The sequence below is a fragment of the Astyanax mexicanus genome, chromosome 7 (genome assembly GCF_023375975.1).
Source record: "Astyanax mexicanus isolate ESR-SI-001 chromosome 7, AstMex3_surface, whole genome shotgun sequence".
Classification (NCBI taxonomy): domain Eukaryota; kingdom Metazoa; phylum Chordata; class Actinopteri; order Characiformes; family Acestrorhamphidae; genus Astyanax; species Astyanax mexicanus.
The window spans coordinates 46441945-46462277 of NC_064414.1; the positions used below are offsets into that span (position 1 = coordinate 46441945).

Consider the following 20333-nt stretch of genomic DNA (forward strand, 5'->3'; position numbering starts at 1 on the left):
AGCACTGTCCCCAAGCTGCTGCACGCCTGTTAATGCTGCAACAGAAAACACACGCACACACAGGCCCTCAGACACACACACACAGCAAATATCAGACATCTTCTGTGGCACTGGGGTCTGTCTCAAGTCACACTCCTAAATGCCAGACAAGGCTGTGTGTTATGCAATCGCATCCTTCTGTGAAACGCTGGAGTTAAATATGGCCTCCTGAGGTGTCAGAAATCCAGTAAGAGCCCTAAAGGGTTTCCAGAACGTGCTCCCATCAAACACTGTTTGTTGAAGATGGCACGCTAAGGTCTTATTATTATACACCGTGTCTGGGCTTTTGTAAAGCCTGTTAGGATAAAGGTTTAATAGTAAATTGAGCAGCAGCAGCAAATGATTTTGTTAAAATTATATAAATACAGTTCTTTTTATTTAATTGATCTGAGTGTCCATTTATACCAATTAGATCTTTTATTTTTGTATAAATAATGCAGCGAAATAAGATTTGCTGCTGATTATTAAAATCACTTTTTTTATTTCATTGATTTGTATTCGGTAAAATATTGATTTTTAAAATAAAGTTCAAGAAGGAGTCAATTTTATGATTTTATTCATTATATTTTGACAGTAGCAGATTTACTTATTTTTTTAATATATATTTTCTATTACAATTGTGCTTTTCAGTAATGTTCCTTATCAAACATGAAAGCTTTCAATGTAATGCTTGATAAATAGACAATTGACAAAAAATGCTGGCCTGTTAAGGGGTTAAAAAGCATATGGATGACATCATCGTTGCTTAAAGAACACTGACCCAACTGCAAATTTTATTATGGGTGTAAAAAAAAAATCCTGTAAAATTGGATGTTCAGAAAAGTAAAAAAACAAAACAATACAGTACTATGCATAAAAGAGCTGCAAGAGCTGCCCTGGCCAACTGTAAGTGCTGATGTTGTGAAATGAAAACACCTAAAATCAACAGCAGCTCAGCTGCAAAGTAATAGACCACCAAAAAGGCTCCTGTTTGTTTTACATCACTCAGCAAAGGGTTCCCAACTGCTGCAAAAAGCAACATCAGCATAACAGCTATGAGTCAAGAGCTTCAGTTTTCCATGACCAAGCAAATGCACACAAGCATGGGATCACTATGTACGATAGCAGACATCTGCAGGAGTGGGGTAAAGCTTGCAGACACTGGATTCTGAAGCAGAGGACATGTGTTCTCTGCTGTAGTTAATCACGCCTTTTTCTATCTTGTGGTCTGATGGACGAATCAGGGATTGGTAGAGAACACTGCCTACCTGTCTGCATGATGCCAGTAAACCATATAGTTTGGTTTAGGAAAGATAATGCATTCTCTGTTGTTTTTGTAGAGTTTGAAGCCCCTAAATAATGTGAGGGGTGGGTTAATGATGTAGTACATATTACACAATTAAGTACTTAATTTTGAAAAAGAATGGAAGCAGTCATACCTGCAATTAGAGCTGTGATAAGAATTAGAAAATACATAGACAAAGTCATATTAAAAAACATGTTAGGGAATAACAATAAAAGTAGAAAAAAAATTAAATGAGAAAAAAGCATGAATTAAATGTAATTCAAACTTGATTTAAACAATATATTTAAAAGGAGAAAAATTAATAAAAGTTCCGTTGCAGAATAAAAGTGTACAAAGCTGCAGTGTTTTAGGCTTAGCTGAAGGCCTGATCAAACATGAAGGTCTTCAGCCTGGATTTAAAAGTGTCTAGTGTCGGGCTCTTCTAACGCTCTCTGTTAACTGGTTCCATTTACAAGATATACTGCTATATTGTAAGCAAGGCAATGCATTTGAATTGCTTAAATCAGATTTTAGGGAAACAATCATAAACAATCATATTTATAAAATCTAAATAAAAAAATACTTTTAATTAAATTAGAACAGTTGGGTCTAACAGCAGAGTACAACACTGCTATCTTAACGGTTGGGGTTAAACTAATGATTAAAAAAAATCTTTATATATATTTTTTAAGTCGTTACAGTATTTGAAAACAAAATATTTTGATACACTATTATATCTGTGTTTTCTTACACCCCTTGGGAACTGGATGTCCGACAACTTCATATGCTTGGTAGGATTGCATATAAATATTTTTGGATATATATGTTTTGTACAGCTCTGGAAAAAAATAATATTCAGAGTTTCTCTGGTTTTGCTATTTATAGGTTTATGTTTAAAAATGAACATTTCTGTTTTATTTTATGAAATACAGACATTTCTCCCAAATTCCAAGTAAAAATAGTCCTTTAGAGCATTTATTTGCAGAAAATGAGAAATGGCTGAAATAATAAAAAAGATGCAGAGCTTTCAGACCTCAAATAATGCAAAGAAAACAAGTTCCTATTTATAAAGTTTTAAGAGTTTAGAAATCAGTATTTGGTGGAATAACCCTGGTTTTTAATCACAATTTGTATGCATCTTGGCATGTTCTCCTCCACCAGTCTTACACACTGCTTTTGGATAACTTTATGCCTTTACTCCTGGTGCAAAAAATCAAGTTTTCCGTGTTTTCCGTGTAGGCTATGCTAGTAATCAGGGTGATAATAGATTGAGTTTGTGAAGCTCGATGGAATTTCACCATCCGGCTCGATCGCTCTCATCAGTCACTCGTCCTCCGGTGTGCTCCCTCTTTACGGCACGGTTTACTAAGTCGCCTCAGATTGAGCTTGATTGATGAGTCAGTCACTATCGGATGCTTCTGCTCATCTGTCTGTGCGTGGAGTAGTGTGAGTGAGTGCCTTTTGTGTGTGTGTGTGTGTGTGGTATAACGGACACAGGAATCATACAAAAATTAGGTTCATCATTGATTGGTGACTGCTGATAATGTCGCTTTTAAAGACTTGGCGCATTGATCAGGCTTGGCTGGTATCGATGGGTTGTCCACATGTGATAAAAGCATCTAGAATCCTTCCAGGCCAGCGTTCAGTTCTTCGCTCATCATTTCCATTAATGATTTATCCTCCTGTTGTTAGGAGAACTCATTAGGGTTTCATGCCTCTGGCTTCAGTTGGGATAAAGCACTTTCTTTTGTTTGTCTATTTTATTTTATTACGTTTCTGACAGCACAGTTTATTCAGCTTGGTTAAATATTAGCCTGTACACAGTTTGCACATTTGTACATCCATTATATGAATTGGGTAATTGTGTATTATGCATTTTATGCTCATTAGACATGTTTGTAAACTCATAATACTGTCCCCATTTGGGGACACAGTTATTATATTTAGATACTGTTTTATACTGTTATCATTATACCTCCCAACCATAATGTATGTATTCATCAAGTGTATTACAGCTGGGGAAGGTGCTGAAATTGGGTGGATTAGGGGTGGGACAAAATATATATATATATATATTTTTTTTTTATTGTATAATAGGTGGATAGGACTAAATCTGTAAGATTTGTCAGTTACTTGGCTTACTAAAGTTACGGTTTTATTACTCCACATGGTGGCGCTAATTAAATAAATAGGGTAAACCTGCAGTGGTGAATATTGTTTGTTAAATTCTGTGAAATTGACACCAATAAATTCATAATTCCTGGTATTTGCTTATTCAGGAGTGTTTATCCTCTTCAATAACACATATGCCCAGTTTCATTACAAAATGAAATTGGATGCACTGCAGAAAATTTGACAGTATGAACAATTCTAATTAAACTTTTATTTTACTGCAGACAGTATGAATTCGGTTTATGACACTGTGTTTTATCTGCACAACTTTATTTTATTATAATATATATTTATTTTATTTATAATATACATTCATTCCTGCATTTCAGAACAGTAGCACAACTTTAAAAAGTTAACCGGTACAATTTAGGTGTAAAACAATAAAAATTATGTTGTTTCAAACTGTTTGTAAACATAATTTGGTTTAAAAGCCGTATCCACAAAAAGCAGAGTATTTGAGGAACAAAGATGAGCAGATGGTCTCTAGTTTGTAACAAATGTGTAAGAAAATTTAAATGGCTTCCACAAATATTGTTCCACAAAGAAGGAATCAATAGGATTTGCATAAATATTGTTAAAATGATTCAAGGAATTAGGAGAAATTTAACTGAGTAAAGGACAGATTATACCCCTTTAAAAAAGTAGGCTTCTCTGGGCTTTGAAGGCTCTGAGATGGACCATCACACAGTGTAAACATGAATTGTCGTTACAGACAAATCAGTATTCCTGGACTTTTTTTTTTTTTTGCAAGAAATGAATGCTGTGTGCTCTGGGCCAAAGAAAAAAGGAACATCCAGACTGTTATCAGCCAAAAGTCCAACTGAACTAAAACTATCTTCTTCTCTCTCCCAGTCCACAGGTTCAATGTGAATGTTCAGCCAGGCACCAAGCTAGAGAGCGGTCCTGCAGTACTGCACTTATGCAATAACCTGCTGGTCATCACTAGAGACGCCCATCCATCAATCCTGGGCCAGTGGAGACTGTCTGACCTAAGGCGGTATGGGGCAGTTCCCAATGGATTTGTCTTTGAGGGAGGAACACGCTGTGGATATTGTAAGTCCTTTTTAGTGTTTTTACTTATGAGTGAATCTCTGAATGATTACTGAATCAGGTGGTGTCTGTTACTTAATCTAATATAGACTCATCATATAGACTAAATTCTCAGATTTGTATATAAAATCTCTCCCTTATTTGTATTCCAGTGAATGTGTTTATTACATGCTCATTTCTAAATTTATTTTGTCCAACACTTGTTTGAAGCAAATGTACACAGTATGGTAACTAAGTTTTTATAGCACGCTATACCTGACAATGGTTCATTGCTATAACCCTAGGCTAAACATGTACACAGAAGGCTGCATTTGCATATTCTATCCCACACACCCCACAATTGGCTTTCAGTCTGAGGTTGTTGGTTAGCAGTGTATAAAGCATTTATTTTAGACCATGTAAACACACGTGACGTAAATGTTTAAGGCAGTTATTAAGACCAGAAAAAAACAGTCGAGCAGCTCTATTTTGACAGGAAGTGTAGTTTTCTATGCACACCTCGCTAAAACCAGTTCGTTAGGTAAAACCTTAAACCCTATATTGCCAAAAGTGTTCACTTGAATGTCTTCACACACATGAGCTTGAGCCATCCCCAAACTGTTTCCGCCAAATTGGGAGTATAAAAATGTCCAAAATGTCTTGATATGCTGAAGAATTTTTCTTTACTTAAACTAGGGGGTCGAGCCCAACTCCTGAAAAACGACCCGACACTATAATCTAGGGCTGCGTGATATTGGGAATTTTCTTTTTTAACGATATATATCGCAATATTAAACAGCTGATCACTCAAAACCAGAGGAAAACAGCAAAACAACAATATTCCTCCCTTCAATTGGGCCTTTAAAAACCTAAATAAGAGCGGTTGTCTGGAATTAAAAGCTTAAAGTCAGCTGTAACTGGAAATATCTGCAAAACTGTGCCAGACTAAGGTGCACAATTTTCGACAGGCTGTCTGCTGCTGCATTTACAATCACCTCCCCTGCTACTTGGAGGCCATGCAGTTACCTCTTGTTTACACCCACTACCCCCGCCCTTGTGCTTCTAAGGCAGCAGCAGCTTATCACTCACACAGACACAGAGACGGAGACAGTGCTGTTCACTTTCACTGTTTAAATTTTCAAATTTCACAGGGGACTTTTTGCACAGGAGCTGCATCCTATTACTGTACCACAGTGCTGGAATTCACTGAGCTCCTGAGAGCGACTCATTCTTTTACTGATGTTTGTAGAAGCAGTCTGCATGACTAGGTGCTTGGTTTTATGTACCTGTGGATTTGAATAGATTTTTGTAATATAGTGTATTAGAACAGAGATGTATACAGGCTTTCCCAGGCTCTCCACTCCTTTCTCTCTTTTTCACTTGGTGTTTGTGACATTCCAAGCCTTGGAAGTAGCAGGAGGTGCGTGCCAACACTAAATGTGAAAATTGGACACCCCATCCTCACACTTACACATACACACTCGTGCACGCACACACACACTCACACACACACTAAACTCACCCCCCACACAGACAGGCTCTCTCACTCTCTGTAATCAGTGTTTGATAATGTGTGATACGGTACAGTGTGAGATCATTGCGTTAGCAGTTAGCAGTTAGCACTAGCGAAGCCCACCAGCTGCCTTTTTGGCATAACTTCCTGCAGCTGTTTCCTGTAGCCACAGCGCTCCCAAAACTGACTTATATAATCAGCATCTCCCCTCCACGCCCAGCTGCTGCACCAGAAACAGAAGAGTTTCCTTTTGATGAATCTGTTTAATTAATTTGTTGTTGCATATGAAGGTGGTATCTGGCGCATTTGGAGAATGCTCAGCTGTTAGTGGGGGCTATGTGAGGAACTCGGGGCAGTTTTATATGTTCAGGGTTTGTGTGTGTGTGTCTGGGTGTTAAGGGTGGCATGCCAACATGGAGTCTCTGGAATATATATATATATATATATATATATATATATATATATATATATATATATATATATATATATATATATATATATATATATATATATATATATATATGAGAGAGAGAGAGAGAGAGAGATCGCACCCGGCGCCAAACACACTCAGGCACACAGTCAGGCATATGGTGAGGTCTTAGTGATGAACAGTGACCATGGTGACTCATTAAAACAGTAGCACAGGCAAAAAATGTATAATAATAACAATAATAATAATCATTTTAGAGCCCATTTCTACAGCCTATCTTCCTTTTAAGAGGGGGTTGTGGTTGGCTGGTTGATATGTTTTTTTACTGGTTTATATCTGCTGGCAGTGGAGTTACTACAGAAGCATGTTCTCAGTGATCAAACTAAAACTTATCACCATATAGAATAAGAGCTTTTGTTGAGCTAACACATTTGTTTTAATACGCATTAATAAAATAGCATGGAAATATTGTGTCCCATGAACTTGTCATCTCCCACTGAAGCTAGTGTATGCTACATATGCAGCCTCACTCATGTGGTAATGAGAATACCACAGAACACCTTCAGTGGTCTTGTAGAATAAACCATTTAGGTTGACTGTTCATTAGTGTTTAGGCTACCAAACCCATGTTTAAAAGCATTCCATTTAGGACCTTTCAAAAGTTATAGGATCTTAGTTTCTAGGAGTGTTAGCATTATAGAAATTCCAGGGACATTGTGAATGTGTGATGTAATAAAAGTTTATATTATTAGTAAGTTTCTTATGTAACATTCACAAAAATGTGTTAAAAAAAAAAAAGCAAAAAAAAAACCTGCCAATCCAATAAATAAAGGATAATACAATAACAACATTAAAGAACAATTATTGGTTTGATTATATTTACTGTAGTAACTCAAAACATATTTGGGACGTATTATTAGATATTAAGGAAACATGCTGATTTTAGGCACTGGCAGCTCTTATCAGCAGAGCTTCAGCCAATATGTTCTTCGTATCTGATCTGTCTGGAAGTTCACAGTAATCTGCCCACTTCCATTCCCCCAGTCCCATTTCCTCACTCTGGGTTGCCAGATCACAATTGTAGGCAAACAGGCCGAGCTGGCTATTCCTCTGCTGAACAGGTAAACACTGAACTTCTCGTTTCTAGCATAGTAAAGACGTGCATTTTGGACATTGCAAACATATATATTTACTATAGAGCTATATATCAGCTACAGAGCAATGAGCTTTGTGTCTGGGGGGTAGTGGATGGGGCAGAAACCTGAATCTCAGTATCACACTATGATGTCGTTAAACATTTTTTTAACTAAAGAATTTGAGCTTTATTTAAACATGCAACAAAATATTTTATGAATTTACACTGAAAATAAAGTCTAAATGATAAACTTGCAGTACCTTTAGAACTATGCCTGCCAAATGTGACAATTCCATTTGAAATTGTAAGAATAATTGAATAAATGTAAAAAAGAAAAAGTCTTAAAGTTCACCGATGTTTGACAAACCAGAAATATCCAGCTGGGATTGTAGTCTTTAGTGTTGCTAATGAGGCTGTGTGGTTTGTGGAAATAAGAATAAGTCTGATAATTAGTACTTTTTGTGAAATCTATTTCCTGCTGATGTGTAGATTTTTTTTAGTCACTGGTTGAGTGAACATGTGGTTTCTCAGATTGCAGCTGTGTGGAAGTGCTAAGGGAATATGTGCTGTTTCACCACAAAGAGCTTTAATTAGATTTAATTAAAGGAATAAAAAAGTTCAAACAACTACAAAACAAACTTTTCACAGAGTATTTATGACAGTAATTGTGAAAAATTGTCATGTCTTGTTTGTCCAGCAGCCCTGCAGATATGATTTCTGTTCATAACCGGTCGATTGGTGTCCTTCATGGCGTGAGGCTGTTTTGTGACCCGATTGATGAAAGCAGGTCGATGGCTGTGTCTTATTTAATTCATTAGGACGCATTGAGCAGCAGATTGCTGGGGGCTGGGGATGAGGTGTGTGTATTAAAATGGAAATGTACCTGTGTTTCTGCTCCACTGAGGAAACACAAACACACTGATGCTGCTCAAAGCCCTGTCACAGCCCATCCTGATGGTGTTATTAGCGAGTGTGTCAGCTGTCGTGTTTGATTTGGAGAGTGAGGCGGGTGGATGGAGATTTGGCTGGCTGTGTGTGAGCAGCTTCTGTGCTGAGAAATTCCTTTGTGTTGGAGAAGGAAACTGTGAGGAAGTGAAAACATTGTGATCACAGTATTAAATCTGGTTTGGGGAGGAGCAAAGAGAGCCTCTATTGTATAACTCTGTGGTTATTTATACAGTGCAATGTCACAAATAGCAGCGATGTGGAAATCACTAGTTACTATCTATTTGAGTTAGTTAATGTTATATACAGTAGACCTAGCGGTTGGGTTATGTGAGGTTTTGTGTGACAGGTAGGTGGTTAGCTAAGTTGGTTCATGGTTACTTTGGCCGAAGCACACAGACCTGTGTATAAGAGGTGTTTTTTTTTTTTTTTTTTTTTTTTTTTTTTTTTTACTGTAACACTTCTTCTGGAAGTCTATTTATGTATGAGTTATCTTTCATATTTTGCCTCAAAATATGTTTTATTTGTGTCAAAATTCTTGTATTATAATAGAGATAATCTGCAGATCAGCCTTTTTACTATTTGTTTCGCCATGTACAGTGCTTACTTTTAATTGTTTGCTTGCAACTTGGTAGTTTTGTGGTAGATTTTTAATGTTGCATATTTTACACAAAGTAAGGGTCTTGGTAAGTTACTGTTTAAAAAATTGTTTATAGGGTCACCCACCCCTAATTATTATTACAGATTCAGATGCTGACTAACAGCACCACTGTGCACAAAATGTGCATCTATATTTGATGTCAAGAATGAAAGCTTTTTTTTTTTTTATTATTCATATAATTTCACTCATACACTGTGTATAGCTGGACAGAGCATCTTCTCTCAAAAGTGAAGCCACCACAGGTCGGGCGCCCCCTGCTGTTCGTTTTCAGAAAACTGTGTAACTCCACCCATCCCCATAGGTTTCAATGGCAAAACAAACAACTCTCAATCACGTTTTTTTCACTTCCTCCATTATTGAAATGCGACAGCTAGTGTAACCTCTGCTTATATTGTCATTTTTTTTATATCCCCACAGAACTCGTTTTTTAAAACATTATTCAGCTCTATTCAAAAAAGGTCAGCTCTGCTCCGCTCTTCAGCCTGTGACCTTGAGGCAGCCCTCAGGGGCGGGGTTATTCAAATGAGTAAGCTGTCTCTCCACAGTCTTTCTCCCTCCTCTGGTCTCTACTGCGCAGACTCTGGTATCAGGATCGGCAACATGGCGGAAGATTTTGGCTTCATTTTCATTGAATGAATGGGAACGGCGACACGACGTCCATCTTTTTTTACAGTCTCTGATTTCACCTGATTTTTGTCTGGCTAACCCAGATATATACTGACAGATCAATGCTCCAGACAAACAACTGCTTCATGTTAGACGAAATTAAGAGAGGGCTACTGCAGAGTCAAAGGAAAAGAAAATTTAAAAAAGTGGGTGTGGCCAAATGATGATAATGTGTCCTTTTTACAGCAAGCATTTTCAATGATATGCCTAGCTGTCAGTTACTGGAACTGCTCAATAGCTCCTGTGACGCCCGACATTTTAAAAGAAGCATTGCTCTTTTGCAAATGAGCTTCAATTTAGAAGAATTAATATTTTAAGTGTCTGATATGGTTAATATTAAAAAGCCTAAAAAAACATTTGGGGGACTTTTGCCTGCTGTGTAAACATAGCCTGTGTTTCTACATATTAAGTAATAAATGTTTAATTGGAAAACTATATTAAATGTATCTGTAATAAGAATTATTACGAAGGTCTATACCATATTTGCTTATGTGGCTTATATTTTTTCCACGACTAGTCTCTTATATTTAATGCAGTGAACCATATAGTCTTATTTGATCCACATACCAAAAGTTTTTCCTTCATATTGTTGCTTTTAAAAATCTCAATTTTTACAGTTAATTAAATAATTAATTTACTACATCGTTTGAATACAGCTGTCCTTCGCATAGGGGCATCTTTTCCCAGACAGGAATTAAGCCTGGTGTTGGACTATAGAGCATTTGAATGAAGATTTTTCATTAGAAGAAAAATACAGTCTAGGACTAGGTTTGGATTATGCAAATGGACCAATAGAAATGCTCCAAAGTAGTAGTTTCTCTTCTGCTGTTTGGTTCCATTTTGGAGATGCATGTTTTTCTGTGGACAGTGACAATATGTAGTTATCAAACTTGTGCACACACACTCCCACACTCACACAGTGATGAATTGGTGTGCAGAAAGACACAAGACAGCAGGCAGATGTTTTTGCCAACTTAGAATGCACTCTTGGTGTCTTTCCAAGCGTCTGCCTCCTCAGAGTCATTTGCTGACCCTTTAATTCCTGTAGCCCAGTGACACTGCTGTCATTCAAGCCATCCTCACTGAGACCAGCCTGTTAGCGTTCTGCTGCTGGCGGCTCGGCTGGCTCTTATTTTGTGTGTTTTTGCTTGTTTGGTTTAAACTGGATTAGAGCGTGGCGGTCTGTACATTAGGGGTTGAGGTGTTAAACTGTTATAAGCTCTGAGATGCTTTGCGTTGCCAAGTTTTCATTTTCGCTCAGACCTCGATAGAAGGTATGAAAACGGAAGTCATCACGAATTTCCGGAGGTCGGTATCTGATGCACCTTTCCCATATATCTCCCTGCCTCTGCTGCATTAACCCACACACTATCAGCGATCATTTAAGTGTATAAAGTCATCATCAAAGGAATAGTTGCTCTCAGAAGGAAGTGTTAGAAATGCTATTTATAAGAGAGAAGCAGGTTGCAATATTTATTGAGCTGCTTTTACAAAATAGTGTGTTATACATGTGTACACAGTTCCTATATGCACACAGTTTCTGCAAATTTTTTAATAGAGGTGATGTACTGGCATGCCAATTAGGGGTGTGCCATATTGTATTGTACGTAATTATATTGCCAACATTTTTGAATATTGCAAACTATATTAAACCCTGAAATATCGTGCCATATCACCCACCCCTAATTAGCAAAAAAATATATAAAATAGTACCTAGATGTGATGTTTTTAGCAAAAGAAAAAAATCACACTGTTTTCATTTTCCATTATATATCTACTAGAGACCGATTATATCTGTGCAGTATCACTAATTTTATTTTAATCCTGGATATATGGAGATATCTGGAGAGCATCATTAGTATCATGACATTCTGGATCATTGACTTCTGTTACAAATCTGATAAAATTTTTGTATTATATTTTGTAATATCTCAGTTAGGGGTGAGCAATATCATATTGTATATAAAAATAAAAATTAATTTTTATTTTGTTGCAGTAGTTTATTCTTGGAATAATGTTTCAACATATTGCCAAGAGTATCATTATCGTGAAAAAAAAAAAAAACGTGAAATATCAATATTATTTTAGCGCCTTATCACCCACCTCTAATGCCAATAGCATCCCACACATTTTCAATATTGCATAGAACAGGGGATGTAGACAGCCAAGGCATAGAATTTGTCTTCAAAGCAATCTCTTGAGACAGCAGCAGTATGCGAACCTGCATTGTCCTTGCATACCTGATTCATGGTGTTCTTATGATTTTCATGATAGTTTTATCAAGATAATGGCAGCAGTTTTCCCACATATCTTCGATCTCACAGATTGATATACTCTCAACATGAAAGGAAGTGTCAGATTGCAATGCTATTCAGAAGGAAGATGAAGGTTACCTGGAACAGTAAATTAATAAAAATACTTCTGATCAAATTAATTGACCTACCTTTTAGGGGTGTAATGGTACAGGCTGGGCATTCTGTGTAGCCTCACCTTTATTAACTTCATAATTGGAATATTGTAACGGACCTTAAGCACTTTTATTAAATGCTTGAAACCAGGGTTCTCTTTTATGGTCATCAACAGCATTACTTTAACCCCTTAAACTACAAATTATTTGTACTATTTTTTTCCTAAGCACATTACTGGATGCATTTCAGTGTTTGAGTTCTTTTTAAGAAATATCAGCATTCGAAAAATCATGATTATTTTTTTTAATTATGCAATTTCCCAGTATTATTGTGAGGGGACAGGAATAGTGTAGTGTGGTTTAGGTTTGCCAGACTAGTGTATTATAAAATCTCAGAGAAAGAGAGAGACAGACGGCATGAGAGAGAGAGAGTGAGAGATACAGTACGAGCGCCTAACCCTGCGTTCACACTGGAAAGCAACAGGCGACAAATAATTTCCTATATTTCACCGTACTGTGACTGTTCGTAAAGAATGTACCGTACACTCCTAATACCTACAGACAAAAGTAGTGTGTAACATGCAGTGCAACATGCTGGATGTCTCTTGCATGATGATGTAGATTTTAAATATTCGCATAGTTCCTGCAGAATTTGCAGATACTGTTCCTGCAGATACTGTTGTCCCTTAGCATCACCCACATAACGGTGAGGCGTCTGGCGATGCAGCAGTCTGGCCATGACGTGGATAATCATAATGGCAAGCTCTAGAGATGGCAGCAGTGTGTGGGCAAGCATTGTTCTGTTGGATTAGCACACACTAATGTGTGTTTAGAAAAGGTAGGACCACCAGTTGCAGGACCTCATTAATGTAGCTTTGAGCCGGCAATGAAGGCCAAAGCTGATCTGGCATCATACAATATTGCACCGCACACCATGATCATTCCCCCTCTGGACATGTGATGTATGAAAATAAACCATTGATCTTGGTTTTCAGAGGTCAGTATCGGAGGCACCTTTCCCACAGATCTCACTGACGCTGCCGCATTAACCCCCACAACAGTGAATTTCTCAGAACACGAGCGATCGCTGACGTATTTCAGAGCGCGAGTGTGGAGACGAGAGGAGGGGACGTGCTGTTGAAAAGGCGTCTCTCGTATTTATAGACCCTGTTGATGTATTATGAAACCCACCGCTAAGAGTGTTCTGGTTATTTTTGTAAAGGCCTCTTGCTCCTATAGCCTTGCCCTCTGAGTCTCCATGGCGACGCTGAGGGATTTGGCATAGCTATATTTACCACCATCAAAGAGTGCCGGAGGCTTCGGCTTCATTAGACTGAAGGCAGAGAGAGACGCAACGGCGTAATCACACCGAGCGTCTACCCTCCACAACTCTCTCTTTCCTCCCTGTAAAGTTTTGGCTCATTAAACTCAGACAGGTGGACCTGTGTGTGTGTGTGTGTGTGTGTGTGTGTGTGTGTGTGTGTGTGTGTGTGTGTGTGTGTGTGTATTTTACCTGGTAGCCTATGAGAATCTTCTGACAGGTGTTGTTGATAATCCGATTGACTGACTGGATCTGAAAAGAAACCCTGTGCTCAGAGGCGATGCTATGGAAAGCAAACAGAAATATTACCAAAATAAAAGTAATGCAAGTAATGCAACATTTTAAACAGTTTAGTCATTAGGAATTTGCATTGACTTGTTAGTCTCAACCACATACAAAACCACATTTTTAAAAATCTTTATTTGTGTGCTTTTATTCCATAAAAAAAAAAAAATCACATTTTGCTATATGAACTAAATTGTTTAATGTCCATTTAAAATATGCCAAAAACTACAACATCTACATATAGGCACTTCACTTTTTGGTTTATGCTTTAAGTATATTTAAAATAATTATTAAATATATTAATATAACAAGAGGCTTGATTTAGCTACAATTATACCACAGTTAGTGCCGACCCAGCGATGTGATTGGCTGAGAAGCGTTTTTATGAGTGACATTATCAGCCGGTAATGCACTGTAACCGAAGTGCTACATGTATTACTTTGCCACATACAGGTAAACTAGCAACGATGCAGCGCTTTTAGTCCAAAAAGCACAGCTACAAACAGAGCAGCAATGGAACTATTTTAACTGGAGGAGTGTTTATAACCAAACAGATCGTATTTTCTTGTCCTGTTTAACTCAAAATCTTTTAATAAACCGAGATAATGGAACTGTGGTATAATCGCAATAATACACTCGAGGTTCGTGCTATAACCTGTAATATTGGCACTGCTATAGTATTATAGTGTTACTGCTTAAATGTTTAATGTCACCTGCTATTTTAACTGCTAAGATTCTTAGTCTGGATTTGCTGCAACGCCTGTTGGCCAGAAAGCAAGCGCAATTAAGTTAGAGAGAGAAAGCACATGCTGTGAAAGTTGGGTGATTCTTTTCTCTGTGAAGTAGCTGTAGTATTGAACAAAGTCAGTGGATTTGACTCAACTCACTTTTTTGGAAAATAGTTTGCTTAAAGTGTCTAAACAGTTGCTAACTCTTGCAAACACACAGTTCATGCAGGTGATTGCAAATTTGGCAATACTGTGTAAACTTTGTTGTTAGGGGAAGGAGGGGTTAGAGCACACAGTGTTGCAGTGCATGCTGGGGATTGTAGTGAAGAGGATTGTGAAACAGGGCAGTATTAACGGAATACTGTATTAACTAGAATAATGTTTTGCCACAGGCTGGTCATGCCCTGCAGACCTTGTGTTTGACTTGGGAGATAGATTCTGGTGATTTAATGAAAAGATGAGACAAAAGATTAACCGTACTGGTGCTGAGCACAGATGGAATGTGGCCTCTGCCTTTAACCTACCTGTGCAGTGAACACACACACACACACACACACACACACACACACACACACAGTGAGATGCAGTACCTGTAACCTTGTCATTAATAACCTGTTGGTTTGGAGGGTGGCAGGGTTAATCAGGGAGCTGATTGACTTTTTAGTTGAAGGGTGAGACCTTTTTTTTAACAGACGGCATGTTAAGTGTTCAATTACCATATAATGTCTCTGTGGAGGTGACATGCACAAATATATCAACTTGTTTTATCATTGACAGACTCGTTACAGCCATTTACAAAGGTAAAGGTAAAGATCTGCCAAATCAAAATGAGCAAAAAAAAAATAGATGCTTGGAAGGTGAACATAATTTGATTTCACCAATAAGCACTTATAAGTTATCCAGGAATATCTTAGACGACCACGACTTTCCCTATTCTTTGAATATTTTATTCTGGATACACCCACTCAAATCTAGCCTGAAAGAGCACACACTCACGCTGTGTTATGTCATCTTGTTAGCTGTGTATGACTTTCTGTGGGCGTTTCAGAAGATTATCTGAGGTAAAGTGCTTCGTTTTCCTTCTCTGATGAGTACAGTGTGTCCTGAATGATTAATTTTTGACTGAACTTGTTACTTTGTGCTGTGTGCGCTTGCTGTTTGTGTGATAGATAAACTTTTGACTTGTTTTGATAATTGTGACGGATGAGGGTGATGAAGACGCTGTGACACACTGACCTTTTTGACTGTTCCAGGGCAGAATAAGTCACATTTTTAGTCAGACACCCATTTACTTTTGTTAAATCAGATCTGACAGATGAGCATTCTGTCTATACTTGGGTTTGCACCCAGCAGCTATACAATCTAATAAAAAAAAAAATCACAGAACTTTCTCTAAATCCAAGTAAACACAGATTCAGTTTACTGCTGGTTTCATCAAACAAGTGATTTCTTCTTCTTCTGAGAGCTGCCTATCAGCTTTGTACTGTATGCATTACATTGCTAGATTAAGCATTTTGCTCTTCAGTTGTTATTATGGCAGAGTATGGGTGGGATAATATACTTTATCTGGTAGTTTCAAATACTATTGCACTGTTCCTATGGTGAATTGACCAGTAGAAATACTCAATAATCTTTGACGTGCTGCCAATAGACTATGGAGCAGATAAACAAGAATCTATAGCAATGCTCCAAAATATAGTAGAAAGTCTTCCCTGGACATATAGCTAGAAAATGACATTTAGAACCCATATTTACATTACATTACCGCACGTGTATTTATGTAACTCAAGCGAGTGCTCTGAGCAGCAGATAAAAAAAAAAGGTCTGTCATGTATTATAAATAATTATTTATTAGTCATAATCCAGGTAAAATATTTGGTCATTTGTGACCGCACTACCTTATGCTATAAGATCTTCGAATACCCCTGATCTTGAAGGAAACAATTAATAAACAGGCAGGGTTCGTACGGTCATGAAAAACCTGGAAAAGTCATGGAATTTGAAAACAGCAATTTTCAGGCCTGGGTAAGTTTTGAAAAAATACAAATTTGCTCTACAAAAACATATGTTTCTGTTAATTGATGGAGAAAATCTATTTTGAAGTAACAAATACGTCAGCTCAGAGTTAATTCAGTAATTTAGCCCTAAACAATGGAGCTCTCGGGATCTGACACACATTTTATTTTTAAAGATTGTGTCAGCATTTTTATATGATCCATTTTAGGCCTACTATAATCGATTTTGATTATAGTTTAATTTAGTTTTTTGGTCTTCTTGTCCATGTCTGCATTGGTGTTTGGTCATAAAAAATCGTAAGGTCATGCATGTACGATCATATATATATATATACACGATCATACGATCAATTATTGGTTAAAACGTGAATAAACTCTTACAGGTGTCCTATTTTTGTCCATATGTTCCTTTGTCATGCATTTGTTAATGCTCCTATAAATGCGTTTAAATGTATCTCCCTCAGGTTGTAACACATTATCTAAACCCGTGAGAAAAATGAGAAAAAAAAAACTTGGCCACCCACATTCAGTAAATGTGAACGCTACTCTCATTAGAGATTACCTGAAGAGATTTATTGTAGCACTTAAATTAAACTGATCTCCTGCTGAAAGGCGGGGTCAATTAATGTCCCAGTAGATGTAATCCCTTTTGAATGGAGTATTATCTGGAGAGGACGCGTGCTTTCAGGCATTGATTTGTCTGTGTCTCTGTCCACCGCTGCAGGGACGGGGGTCTTCTTCCTGGCCTGTACTGAGGGGGAGCAGATCAGCTTTCTGTTCGACTGCATCGCTCGAGGCATCTCTCCAAGCAAAGCGCCGTTTGGACTACGGCCAAACCTACCAGGTGTGTGTGTGTGTGTATGTAGGTGTGTGTGTGTGTGTGTGTGTGTGTGTGTGTATGTATGTAGGTGTGTGTGGTAGGTACAGGTCGAGTGTTTTTCATTTCCACGCTCTGCTCTGTTTTTTTTTCTTCTCGCTCTGTAAAATGAGTTCATTAATTACATTAATTAGGGTGTGTGAAAGCTCACGCAGAGAACAGAGAGTCTCTCAACCTCACAAAGACACAGAAATCATTAGATTACACTTTATTTGCTCTAACATTTAGGATCTGCTCCATTTTTAATGTGGTGCAAAATTCTAATGTCAAGCTAATATCATAATAATTATGCTTTAGTATATTAACGTTATCTGTAGTATCTTCCCTGCTGGAAAAACATAATATTCTCAGGGACAGCTTTTCTTGGAAGCTGTTTTTTAGACGGTTTAAGCTGGTCTTTGATGGCTATGCAGGAAAAACATACCCTATCCTGGTCAGTTGCTGCTTAACGAGTTCCTAAACAGCTTAGTGTAGATTCCATTTGGTTTTGGTCATGCGTTGGTCATGGCCTTGTTGGTCATGCTTGTCATGCTGATTGACTTGCTTTCTCTTTTACTGATCAACCAGCTTAACATTTAATACAGTTTCCTGAAAATGTTATTGTTAGAAATGAAAAGGGGATTTAAGCTAGCTTGCTAGCAAACTTTGAATAAGTACACCAACTGGGGTTTCAGTAGGCAAATTAAAAACCTTTTGGTACATTATGGACAGCATTTCTATTAATAAACGTAATGCATTGTTGATTCATCAGACAAGCTGTATGTCTCAGTCTTCATATGCCCACTGTTGGTAAGCCTGTGCCCACTGCAGCCTCAGCTTTCTGTTTTTGTCAGACTGAGGTGGAATTCTAAATGAGCTTCAGCTGTTTTTGCAGAATATCTTTAAGGTTGGACATTCCTTGATTGTACATTTCTAAGATACTTTTCTGCTCACCACAGTTCTACGGAGTGGTTTTCGGAGTAAATGTTGTCTTTTTGTCAGCTTTTTGTTTTTCTTCTAATTCAGCAGGCCTCACCGCTTAATTAAGTAAACAAAATAAAGTCAAACAATTGCTGGATGTTAATCTACACACATGTATCTCCCCAAAACTGTTTGTTTGGGTGAGTAAAGTGCTTCTGTTTATTTACAGTAAGCTTAGATTTCTAGTTTTTCCCTAAGGCTGGGTGCAGCAGCATTAGCATTAGCAGCTAACCGCTGCAGTGTCAGCTAGCGGTTCGTCCCACATAGCTTGTTTGTCATGGTAAACAGGCTACAGTTCGATTATACTCATTTCTAAACGGCAAAAGTGCTAGCGCTTAGCGGATAATGCTAATACTGCTCCAGCCTCAGGGCTGAAGAAACCCCACTGAAACTCCTGTGTAGTGCTGTACTTCAGCGTAGTGTATTTACTGCTCCTTACAACCTGACTAGTAGAATTCATACATAAGGCTCACCAAATTATAAGGTGCACTGTCGATTTTTGGCAAAATTAAAGGATTTTAAGTGCACTGTGTAGTGTGAATAAATACTTTAATTTGTACTTATTGCTTGAGAATATGTGCAAATGCGTGCACACAAACACACACACAGCTTGTATAGTCTCTAGGCACCATACCAAATGCCAGGTGTGGGCTAGAGCAGTGTGAAAATGTGTTTTCTGAATGATTGTTGGTGCTCCATCTAGTACTTTTAGGATGAGTTGGGGATGAGGTTGTATGGTGATCATTCAACATCCTGCCTTCACTAATGCACTAATGCTCTTGATACTGAATGCATTCACATCCTTTACAGCAGTTTTCCATAATTTATTGGAAAGCCTTCAATGGACAGTAAAGACAGTTGCTTCAACACAAGCAGAAAGAAATCCTTTTAATAGTCTTGATCTCATAAGAAACAATGAGTTAACAAGACTTTTGTCCATATAGTACATTTTTCACAGTGACATGCCCACACTAGTTCCATCAATTCTAGGCAATCAACTGAACTATGGTCCAGGTCGTCTGCAGGGTGAAACACTTTTCTAGTTGGTTAACTTTTGGAACTTGTGGCGTTCTGAAATCTGACCCCCCTTCACGTCATCGTACATCATGCAGCAGAATGGACATTAATCCTGTATCTACTGTTACTGTAAATTAACTCTTATTTTTGAACTGAAATAAACTGTCTGAGGGTAATCTCTTACACCTACTTTGCTGCACGGTGTGCAAAACCAACTGACCACATTTATACAATATAACAAACACATGAACCTTTTCAGTAAGTTTTTAGTATTTTCCACAGTAGTATTATATCCTCTATTAGTGTCTAGCCAGCCTTTTGTATATTTCTTGACATCACATCACCAAAAAACACAAGTAGATACACTCAGTTCTGGATAATGGTGTAAACTCAAGTTCTAAGTAGACAGCTGAGCTCAAACAGTAGCACAGTGCACATCTTACAGGGAAATCTAACAGCCCAGGGTTTGAGCACTTGACAAGTTAATGGAGGAGCTGTAATGGAGTGTCCCTGTAAATAAAGGAGAGGAGAACAGAGGGCATGATGGGACACTTATGTGGGTGTTGTTTTCCACAAAGTTTAATGTCCTTGTTTCTTCATATCTCTTTTCCAAAATAGCAAAGAGATCTGTACCAAAAAGAAAAGAACGGCTTCTTTGCCGCAGGACAAAATTAGTGCCTTCACTCGTTTCCTCAATGTGTATCATTAGGTAGACCCCCAGGGTGAACCAACAGCGAGCTTGTTTTTCTCCCTGCACTTAATAGCTTGTGCAATTACAGTTTTATTGAACTAGGCAGCGGTGGGCCGTTCGCATCCAGCAGCTGCAGTGGCTCTCCTGACCATGTTCTGTTAATTCACATTAATTATAA

At 37.8% G+C, this 20333-nt stretch overlaps 1 protein-coding gene across 3 annotated transcripts in view; it reads left to right on the forward strand.

The window, feature by feature from the left end:
- dok7b (docking protein 7b) overlaps window positions 1-20333 on the forward strand; it is a 48398-nt gene that overhangs the window by 5591 nt on the left and 22474 nt on the right. For all 3 annotated transcript variants that reach the window (XM_007241206.4, XM_049481479.1, XM_049481480.1), the window contains 2 exons: window positions 4328-4528; window positions 17335-17454. In XM_007241206.4, coding sequence (XP_007241268.3) covers window positions 4328-4528; window positions 17335-17454 — 321 coding nt within the window. The remainder of the gene's footprint in view (window positions 1-4327; window positions 4529-17334; window positions 17455-20333) is intronic.